This window comes from Orycteropus afer, unplaced genomic scaffold, assembly GCF_000298275.1.
Source record: "Orycteropus afer afer isolate SDZICR_OR568_19922 unplaced genomic scaffold, OryAfe1.0 scaffold00046, whole genome shotgun sequence".
NCBI classification, from domain to species: domain Eukaryota; kingdom Metazoa; phylum Chordata; class Mammalia; order Tubulidentata; family Orycteropodidae; genus Orycteropus; species Orycteropus afer.
The window spans coordinates 13,552,134-13,563,906 of record NW_006921633.1 but is presented as its reverse complement, the minus strand read 5'-3'; the positions used below and the strand labels follow the sequence as shown (position 1 = coordinate 13,563,906).

At 41.8% G+C, this 11,773-nt stretch overlaps 1 protein-coding gene across 1 annotated transcript in view; it reads right to left on the bottom strand.

Moving 5' to 3' along the window:
- COMMD1 (copper metabolism domain containing 1) overlaps nucleotides 1-733 on the bottom strand; it is a 264,413-nt gene extending 263,680 nt beyond the window's left edge. The window contains exon 1 of the mRNA XM_007938029.2: nucleotides 557-733. Within this exon, the coding sequence (XP_007936220.1) occupies nucleotides 557-733 (177 nt within the window). The remainder of the gene's footprint in view (nucleotides 1-556) is intronic.
- Nucleotides 734-11,773: the final 11,040 nt, after the last annotated feature.

The window sequence follows — 11,773 nt, the reverse complement described above, 5'->3', positions numbered from 1 at the left end:
ATACTATTTAAATTAATTTAAACTTTTTCTTTTCTGTTTTTTAATATGACTCCAAGAGAATTTTAAATTACACACTCGGCTCTCATTTTCATTGGTCAGGCTAGTCTGTACTATGACTTCAAGCTGGTAAATATGCTCTCTTCATCATACAGTGGATCATTGGACAGGTTTTCACTCTGGGTCATCCACCACTTACCCTGGTAGACACTATTCATTCTAATGGTCCCCACTTCCGCAATCTGGGAAAGTTGGCGACTTATCGCTCTTAATTTTAAAGAGCCAGGAGTATAGAGATGCCTCGGGCAACTCGAAATTGCTACCCACACTACATCAAGCACAGAAAAGATATCTTGGACTAAAACGCACAGTTCCTACCCCGGATTGTCGATCAGCCCTGATGGAAAGCCAGCCCTAGGAAAGTAAGAAGGGGCGGTGGAGAGAGCTCCCTCATCTGAGAGAACGCGATGTGGAGTCTCTTCAGCCTCGGGACAAGGAGTTTGTGGGAGGCGAGGATGGGGTTGGCCTCCAAGGCAGAAGCTGCAGAGAAGAACGGTACCTTAAGAATTCCCCTGATCTTCGCAAGGAAGGGGCGGAACTCCTCGGGCGGCACATCTGGATAGAGCTGGCTCCGCAGCAGCTCCTCTGTGATGCCCGGGTGCCCGTGGAAGGCATCCTGGGCTAGGCCGCTTAGCAGCCCGCTCAGAGGCTTGCAACTCTCAAGCTCGCCCGCCATGGCCTGCGGAGCTCCGCCTACAGGACAGCTGAGCGCATCCCGGCCACGGCGGCCGAAAGGGCCCAAATAGCCTGGGTAAAAAAAGCCCTCGAGGAACGTGGGGGCGGGACGCTCAAGGGTCGGGGGTTTGAGTGTTCAGTGCTCACAATTCTCCTCTGCAAAACCCCATCCCCTTAGGTTTCCACCACGAAGTCACCCATTTAGTTCAGAAAGGATCTCTTTGCTTCCGCTGATCTCCTTCCGACTCAAAGGAAAGATCACACTTGGTGAAAATCACATGAAATGGGGCTACATCCTATGAGGGTGGCCAGTATGGTAACATACTGATGTTAACTTTTGGTTGGCAGTATCTCATTCCAGGTCTTCCACTCCATTAAATGAATAGGACCTATCACCTACATCCAATACCGGCCTAATCCTCACCTACCCACCCTTTACCCAGGAGAGCTATCCCCTAGTAATTTACAATGTGTTTTCTTGGGTTGTTAATGTCCTTTGTTATGCATGTGTTCTGTCTTTCCAACTAGATACTAGCTTTGTTTCAAAGCTTCCTTTTTATAAAATATTTTGTCACACCCTTTTTCTATCCTGAAATGAAATGCATAGATGACATAACCTCCTATCCATATAATTTCCAAAAAGCAATATATTTTCCAGCCATAAAAAGGAATGAAGTAGTGATTCATGCCTTAACATGAATAAGCCTTAAAAACATTATGCTAAATTAATCAGACAGAAAAGGCTAGATATTGTATAGTCCCATGTAATGAAATGTCCAGAATAAACAAATCCATAGAGACAGAAGGTAGATGAGCGGTTACCAGGGAAGTAGCATATGATCAATAACCAATGGTATTGAAGGAAGAAGTCCAAGCTGCGCTGAAGAATATGGCAAACAACAAGTCTCCAGGAATTGACAGAATACTTACAGAGATGTTTCAACAAATGGATGCAGGGCTGAAGGCACTTATTTATGCCAAGAAATCTGGAAGACAGCTATCTGGCCAACTGACTGGAAGAGATCAATGCTTGTGCCCATTCCAAAGAAAGGTAATCCCACAGAACATGGAAATTATCGAACAATATCATTAACATCACACACAAGTAAAATTTGCTGGAGATAATTGAAAAATGGTTGCACCGGTATATTGTCAGGGAACTTCCAGAAATGCAAGCTGGATTCAGAAGAGGACGTGGAACAAGGGATATCGTTGCTGATGTCAGATGGAGCTTCACTGAAAGCAAAGAATATCAGAAAGATGTTTACCTCTGTTTTATTGATTATGCAAAAGCATTCAATCGTAACAAATAATGGATAACATTGCAAAGATGGGAATTCCAGAACACTCAATTGTGCTCATGAGGAACTTATACATAGACCAAGAAGCTGTCATTCAGACAGAATAAGGGGATACTGCATGGTTTAAAATCAGGGTGGGTGTGCATCAGGGTTGCATTCTTTCACAATATTTATTCCATCTGTATGCTGAGCAAATAATCTAAGAAGCTGGACTATATGAATGTTCTGGTTACCTAGTGCCTCTCTGACAAGAATATACCACAAATGGGATGACCTTAACAAACAGGAGTTTGTTAGGTTCTAGGGGCTGTGTGAAAACCCCTCAACCTTGGGCTTCAGATCTGCCTCTTGCTCCCAGCCCACTGAAGCCAGAGGCATGTCTTCACTCAGGCAGCTACTGGCTGCTAAGGCTAACAAGCCCAAGGTGGACAAATAAAATGGCACAGTCCCAATGTTCCCAAACCACACAGCAGGCTGTTAATTCAAGTCCATTGAAAGTCCCAAGGTTGGCAGAGCATGGCAGGCTGCTGAACAATGACATGGCTACATGCAGGGTCCAAGTGTGCCAAAAGCTAGAGACCATTCCCCAAGCCTTCTCCTTATATATAGGAAGCAGACCCCATTCCTAAGGCAGCTACACAGATGCTCACAGTAGATTCCACCATGGAGATGATTACCAGGATCATCATGGGGAATACTACATCCAGCTGCCCAGCCATTCAACCAGGCCCAGCCACACACAAACTGAACTACCACAATGAAGAAGAACGCAGCATCCAGATTGGAGGAAGACTCATTAACAACCTGCAATATGCAGATGACTCAATCTTGCTTGCTGAAAGTGAAGAGGACTTGAAGCATTTACTGATGAAATCAAAGACTGTAGTCTTCAGTATGGATTACACCTCAACATAAAGGAAACAAAAATCCTCACAACTAGACCAATAAACAACATCACAATGAGTGGAGAAAAGATTGAAGTTGTCAGGGATTTCGTTTCACTTGGATCCACAATCACCACCCATGGAAGCAGCAGTCAAGAAATCAGATGTTGTATTTCATTGGGCAAATCTGCTGCAAAAGACCTCTTTAAAATGTTGAGAAGAGAAGACGTCACTTTGAACATTAAAGTGTGCCTAACCCAACCCATGGCATTTTCAATAGCCTCATATGCGTGTGAAAGCTTGACAATGAATAAAGAAGACCAAAGAAGAGTTGATGCCTTTTAATTATGGTGTTGACGATGAATACTGAAAATACCATGATCTGCCAGGAGAATAAACAAATCCATCCTGGAAGAAGTCCAGCCAGAATGCTTCTTAGAAGCTAGAATAGCCAGGCTTCATTTCACCTACTCTGGTCATGTTGTCAGAAGGAACCATTCCCTGGAGAAGGATATCATGCTTGCTAAAGCAGAGAGTCAGCACAAAAGGGGAGCAGTGCAACAAGATGGACTGACACAGTGGTTATAGTGATGGCCTCAAGTATAACAAAGATTGTGAAGATGGCACAGGACCAGGCAATGTTTTGTTCTGTTGTACGTAGGGTCACTATGAGTTGGAGCTGACTCAATGGCACCTAACAACAAGTTAAAAAAGAAAAACAAAAAACAGCACTATTAAGCATGTCTTCCAAATAACCCACCAGAAGGCTGTACCATTTTGTTTCACCATCAGAATTACGCGTGTCCATTATTTCTCTGAACCTTCATTGAACCTGACTGGTATTGTTATTATTTTACTCTTTTACATCTGATAGGTGAAAAACAAGGTACCCTGGTGCCACAGTGGTTAAAGAGCTTGGCTGCTAACCAAAAGGTCAGCAGTTCAAACCTATCAGCACCTCTGAGGGAGCTCTGGTAGCATAGTGCCTAAGGCACTTGACTGCTAACCAGAAAGCTGGCGGTTCAAATCCACCAGCCACTGCTAGGAAGAAAGGTTGGGCAATCTACTTCCATAGTGATACCACCTCGAAAACCCAAGGAGGGGTCGCTATGAGTCACGTCCAACTCAATGGCATATGACAACACCAGCACCTCTGAGGGAAAAGTGAAAGGCTGCATCCATACAGATTCACAGCCTTGGAAACCCTATGGAACAGTTCTACTCTGTCCTATAGGATCACTATGAGTTGAAACTGACTTAACAGCAGTGGATTTTAGGTGAATAACACTTCTTGTTTTAACTTGTATTTCTTAAATTTTGAGAATGAGTATTTATTGATATATTTATTGACTGTTCGTACTTCCTCTCTTTTCTTTGCCCATTTTTTTACAGGAATTTCTGTCACTTTCCATTGATTTCTAAGAGCTTTTTATATACATTGTTAGGTGCCATTGGGTTGATTTTCAATTCATAACGACTCTAGTGGCGTAGTGCCTCAGGCATTTGACTGCTAATCGAAAGGCTGGTGGTTCAAATCCACCGTCCCCTCCTCGGAACAAAGACTGGGCAATATACTGCCGTAGAGATACTACCTCGGAAATCCAAGGAGAGGTCACTGTGAGTTGGAACCGACTCAACAGCAGTGAGTTTGGTTTGGGTTTTGAATGACTATCATATATTTTGAAATATTTTCCTCAAGTTGATGTAATCAAATTTATGTACCTGCATAGAAAAAAGTCTAGAAGATGTTATAGTTAAATATGGTTAAGTGCACAGGTAGTCCCCAACTTATAATGTATTCGAGTTAGGACCATCCCTTTTTTTGGTGTTTTGTTTTGGCTTTTGTTTTGTTGTGTTTTGTTTTGTTTTTGTATGTCTTATTATGCTGCATCATATAATTTGCTGATGTTATTATTCTCAGATGTTTACTCACAGATATTCAATTTTATGATTCACTGTTCAAAACACTGCCAGATTTATAAAGACACTGATAATAAAAGGCAATAGTAATGAAAACTAAAAAAATAATAATGAGCTATTCTACTTACATCAGAAGCAACTTATATGAGAGTCATGGGACCAGAACGCTAGCTTAAGTTGGGGACTGCCTATATATCTCTGAGTAATTGAGTATGGTTTTTATTTTCTTCTTTCCGCTTACCCGATTTTTCTAAAATGTCTACTATTTTTCTAAAACGCGTTACTACTGTAATAAAACATTATTTAATGAAAAGATTAAGTAGTATGTTCTAAAAGCAATATTCTTTTAATGAAAACATATGTTCTGTCACTGAGAAAAACTGTGAACATTACCTTATAACTGGTTAAGTTTTTAAATATTATTAGATGCTTTGAGAATCTGATAAAAGCTTCAAATGCTTTCCCCAAAAATGCAGATACGTACCAAATGTGGCCTAGAATATCCATGGGTGAATTTACCTCTGAAATGTTTCTACCAACTCCCTTGTTTTCTTTGGGCCCTCACAACAACTCCGTCCTAAGTGCTCCCCAGTCATTTCTATTTAATCCTCAAAAGAAACACATTATTCTTTTAGAAACAAGGAAAAATTCATCGCTATCATTATTAAATTTTCATTTAAATGTGTATAATACTTAGATACATCGCTACCTGTCTGAGTGAGCTAACTCACAGGGTGACCAATAAAAAATTCATGCCAGTGCCACCAGGGGCTGCTATAGCCAATGTAAATGTTAAATGCGGTTGGTAGCAGCCACATTTTTAGATCGTCTTTCAAACAAAAGGTTCACAGCACAAAGCTTTATTTTTTATTAAATCTCGAAACACAACCTGTTTCAAAACCTGGACACAGACCTATTCAAAGAATTGCCCAAGGCTACACAACAGGGTAAAGACCCTGAACCTGACTCAGGGAAACTGTAAGCACCAAAGCAGCAGCCTGCCTTGTAAACAAGTTTCCTTTTCAGTGTGGCCAAATATGTTTCCATCCTAACTTTATAGAGGTAGTCTGACTTTACACATCTTTCCTCCATTTAAATATTTCATATTTAAACATACAAAAAGGCAAAGAGCAGCCATCAAAGTTGCAACTATTGGTTTCTTCCCACCTGGGGCAGAGAAGAGTGAAGAAAATCGAAAATACAAAGAACAAATAGCCCAAAGGAATAAAGGAACACTGGGACCCCAGCCCCCACTACCCTGAGGCCAGAAGAACTAGATGGTGCCTGGCTATGGCTGCTGACTACCCTGATTGGGATCACAACAGAAGGTCCTGAATAGAGTGGGAGAACAATGCAGAACAAAACTCAAAAAAAAAAAAAGACCAGATTTAACTCCTCTGATAGGCACTGATGGAACCCATAAGACTATGGCATGTAGACCCCTTCAGACCTGAAAGTGAACTCACCCCCGCAGACCAACTCTCAGCCAAACAATATACAGGCCTATAAGGTGAACAATAACAGCAGGTAGGTACATGCTTCTTAGGACAATCAAACATACAAGATCAAAAGGATGGCATTTGTCTAAAAATAAAGTCATAAGGTAGGAAAGGATGGAAAAGAAGGATGAAAGGAAATAGGGAACACAAGGAAGAAGTGGGAAAAGTGCTATTCCATTGTAGGGATTGTAACCAATGTCACAAAACAAAATATGTATAAATTATTTAGTGGAAAACTAATTTGCTCTGTAAACTTTCACCCAAACCACAATGAAAAGTTAAAAAAATAAAGTGTGTCACAATTTAGTGATTAATTTTCCCCTACAGTTTTATACTACTTATGAATGTATCCTTAAGTGACATATAACTTTATATAAGCTGTATCCTAATGTAATTATCTGCTTCTTTTTTTTCCCCCTCAACATTGGGATTTATCCATATTAATACAAATAAACAATAAGAAGAAAATAAACCAAACTCAATGCCATTGTAGCAAACCCTCCTTGGGTTTCCAAGGCAGTATCTCTATGGAAGTAGATTGCCCAGTCTTCCTTCTGAGTGGCTGGTAGGTTTGAACCACCAACCTTCCAGTTAGCAGTCAAATGCCTTAGACACTATGCCATCAGAACTGCCTTTAATCTATCCAATTCATTTTCACTGTTGAGTAAAATGCCACTTTATAAATATATCACAATTTACTTATCCATTCCCCCATTGTGACAGTTTGCATTTTCCAAAGATGGCTAGCACAATGTATTCCATCCCATATGCTTTTCTTACAAGGTGGCATTTACACTGCTTGCATCAAGTGGTGGGTCTCATTCCTTCTGTTTGAATCTAGATCCTTTTTTTTTTTTTCATTTTTATTGTGATTTTTGTAAGTTTACAGGGCAAATTCATTTTCCATACAGCAGTCCATATATATTTTGTTTCATGATATTGACTGCAATTCCCCACAATGTAACAGCTCTCTTCCTACTTCCTCCCTGTAGTTACTTCTTCCCCGTGTCCTCCCCTCCCATGCACTCCCGGCAACCCCCTCAGCTGTCTCCCTGTGTAAACACTGCCATTCTGTTCTCCTGTGATTGATCGCTCCAAGGAGTGTATCTACCTCATGTAAATGTTCACCCCATATGCCTGTCTATTGTTTGGCTGGAAGCCACAGGAGTGAGTTCAGTTCTAGACTTGAAGGGTAACTAGGGGCCATAGTCTCAGGGGTCTCACCAGGCTTTATCTGACCAGCAAACCTGGTCTTTTTTTTTTCATGATTTTGAGTTTTGTTCCACATTGTTCTCTCACTCTATCCAGGATCTCCTACTTTTCCCACTTCTTCCTTGTGTTCCCCTCCGAATGGTTGACAGTAGTAGCTGGGCACCATCTAGTTCCTCTGGTCTCATGGTCATATAGGCTGAGAATCACATGGTCTACTAGTCCCTTGGACTAACTGTTTCTATGCGTGTTTGGTTTTATTCATTCTTCTTTGCTCTGGACGAGGAAAGACCCATCATTGCATCTAGATGACTGCTTGCAAGCTTTTAAGACCCCAGTCACTACTCACCAAAGTAGGATGTAGAACAATGATTTTGTGTAGTATCTCATGCCAATTGAGCTTGATGTCCCCTATGACCCCAGTCCCACGTCCACAGGTCCAACTACTCACTCCTTTAGGGTAGCTGTGTGGCTAAGAAGTCACTACAACCTTGTCTGGGTCCACTTTTGTAACTGCTTCAACCAATTGAGTATAACAGAAGTGATGCTATGTGACTTCCAAGGCTAGGTCATAAAAATGGCATGCATGTCTCCCTTGCTTTCTTGGGTCACCTGTTCTTGAAATCCAGCCACTATGTTTTAAGAAAGCCATGGAGGGAGATCACATGTAGGCAGGCGTCTGAGCCTACAGCCACACCCAGCCAACAGCTAGCACCAACTACCCCAGTGAGCAAGTCTTCAGATGATGATAGCCCTCACCTGTCAAGTCATTTCTAACCTCCACGCTACCCCAGCTGATGCCACAGGAAACATAGACAAGCTGTCCCCACCCAACTCTCACAAATTACAAATTTATAAGCAAGACAAATGATTGAGCTACTGAGTTGTTAAACACAATACACAACTGTTTTCTATATTCCTGTTTATGGATATTTAGATCATTCCAAGGTAAACACTTTAAAAAAAAAAATTGTAGCTGTTGATTATTAGCACAATAATTAAAGATTAGTTCCGTTCTGTTTTTAGAAAGAGAATCTGGTTACCTATCTCATTTACTTGTAATAGATCACAAAATTTCTACATTTGCCAGCACTCCCTTCGGACTTTTCCTCTTTTCACTTTCAGACAGAAATCTTTTAACTGAGAGGATTAGAATATGATAAAGGTGTGAAGCAGAAAACTTTCTCAGGGACAATTAGGAAAATTGTAGTATCTTTTACGGAAACAAGCCTCTGCTTCATGTTGATATTGCAGCTAAACTTATAAAAAAGAATCATGCGAACAATATGGCTTAGGTAAATAAGGCTTAATGGTGGCCTTAATTATCTAAACTAATACAGAGAAGAAACCCTCATATTTTTAAGTCTCACCAGTACCTGGCTCAGTACTATTATTGGAAACCTAGGATATGGCAAGCAAGGATACTCATTTAGAAGACTAGAGAAATATTTTTTTGTAAAATGTATTTCACATGTCATTAATGAAGTTCTGTAATGCTGTTATTATTGCTAATATTCCCACATATGTCTTATGGTGGCTTGTATCTGATGTTGTTGTTGTTGTGTGCTGTCGAGTCGGCCCCGACTCATAGCGACCCCTCCTTGGGTTTCCTAGGCAGTATCACTACGGAAGTAGATTGCCCCATCTTCCTTCCGAGGAGTGGCTGGTGGGTTTGAACCGCCAGCCTTCTGGTTAGCAGTCAAGTGCCTGAGCCACTATGCTACCAGAGCTCCTTGTATCTGATAGGATAGGATTTTTAAAGTATTTCTGTCTTCACTAGCAACAGTACTTTGTTTTGTAAAGTACCCTACAAAAGTATGTATGTTTTAATACCTGTTGAATTGCCATTCCAATGAAAAATTAAAACATATGTTTATAATTTTTATGCAGGCAAATTTTTAGCATTTATTTATTGCTTAATCCCTGGAACAAAAAAATAATTTGTTTCTGTCATCACAGATAAAAGAAAAAAATATTTATAATGTGAAGTCCTTCAGATATTTAGAACAATTTTAATTCCATGGAGACTGTCCCAAGAAGTCAATGATGGCATCTTTCAAATTTTGCTCTGTCCTCTGGGACTGATGGGTTTTATTATATTGCCAGAAATCAGTAGAGCACAATAAATCATTAAATATCAGCTATTTCAACCTTCCCATTTTATAGATGAGGAAAATGAGACCCAGAAAACTTACAAAACTTGCCCTACATGGCAGTTAATTAGTAACAGACCTAAAACAACTCCAGGATTTGGGGCCCCCAAATTAATGCTACTTCCAGCATCAGACACTTGTTTCCATCATGTTGTATTAGCTGTCTAAATAAATAGTCTGTATGTGCTACATGGAAGTAATCTAAGGAGCCCTTCTAACAAAAAGGCCTGTGGTTGGATCCTACCATCTGCTCCGTGGGACAAAGATGCGGCAGTCTACTTCTTTAAAGCCTTGGAAACCCTATGGGGCAGTTCAACTCTTATAGGGTCTCTATGAGTTAGAATTGACTGTATGGCAGTGGGGTTTTTGTTTTGTTTTGGTGGAAGTAATGTGGTCCTTTGAAGACTGCCCCAGAGGCGCATGAACACTGAACCTAGGCAGCTTTACCTTCCAGTGTGTCTATCCTGAATGCAGCATAAAAAGCAGCTCATGATCACGAGATTAAGTATTTTGAAACCTACCACCGGCATGCCGGTACTTTATGGGCATTCAATAATTATTTGTAAATGAGTATTGTATGAACCTCCCCTGAATAAACTTCCATATTCCCAGGGCAGGAAGCATACAGTAACCCAGGAGTTTAGCCCATGGCCTCTTAAGTCATAACTCTGGATTGAAATACTGCTTCCAGCTACTTTACCTTGAGCTTCAAATCCCTCTATGCTTCAGTTCCTTCATTTAGTAAAGATAATGGCATCTATTTCATAGGATTGTGAGTATTAAATGATATAAAATATGTACTTAGCACTGTGCCTAGCAAATACTTGCACTAAATAATCGTCCCTTATTGTGTTTGTTGTTGTTGTTGTGTGCCGTCGAGTCGGACTGACTCATAGTGACCCCTCCTTGGGTTGCTGAGGCAGTATCACTATGGAAGTAGATCGCCCCACTTTCCTTCCGAGAAGTGGCTAGAAAGGTTTGAACCGCCAGCCCTCTGGTTAGCAATCAAGTGCCTTAGGCACTATGCTACCACAGCTCCTACATAATTATAATGTTTAGGATCTGGTAGCATAGTGGCTAAGGCACCTGACTGCTAACCAGAAGGCTGGCGGTTCAAACCCACCAGCCACTCTTCAGAAGGAAGATGGGGCAATCTACTTCCATAGTGATATTGCCTCGGAAACCCAAGGAGGGGTTGATATGAGTCGGGTCCGACTCAACGGCACATAACAACAACATATTATGCAGAAAAAGTGTAAAACGAGGGGGCTCTACGAACTAGACAGGCAGTAGATTTCACAAGCAGTCAACAATCCATAACTGAGTCTCTCGTATTTACCAGTGTATTTAAACATCTACCTACCGTTAAATATCAAACAATATGAGGCAACCCAGCCCAACACTTAAAACAAAGCATGTTGTTGTTGTTGTATGCCATGGAGTGGACCCGACTCATAGCGACCCCTCCTTGGGTTTCGGAGGCAGTAGTATCACTACGGAAGTAGATTGCCTCATCTTCCTTCCGAGGAGTGGCTGGTGGGTTTGAACCTCCAGCCTTCTGGTTAGCAATCAAGTGCCTTAGGCACTATGCTACCAAATCTCTCTCTCACAACTCGCTTTCAAAATGAACAAAATTCAGTCCTACGCGGCCCAGCGATAGCAGGCATAGTTACGTCCACTGTCGCAGTCAACCTAGTTGCTAAGGTGCTGCCCGAGTTAACTGAGGGGACCTCAAGGCAGAGGCGGGTGAAGTGGGGAGATATGGGTGTCCCCAACATCCGCCTTAAAAACTGTGGGTTGTTATTTCTGCTTGGCACGAAGTCGCCCCACCGCACCACCCAAGACTATCACCCCTGAAGCCCAGAGCTTCCCGCACGCAGCATCTCGACCGGCGCGCTGCGGGCAGCCTCCTACGTCACGCCGGCGTCGTGCTGCCAAGCAGGACCTCATCTCCGCCAGCGCTTCCTTCTGGAAGGTTCGTGAAGGCAGTGGGTACTTTCCGTTACTCCGAGGACGGCAGTGATCCGCATCCATCCGTCTTTCCCCATACCCGCACAGACCCAGCGGAGGTCGCC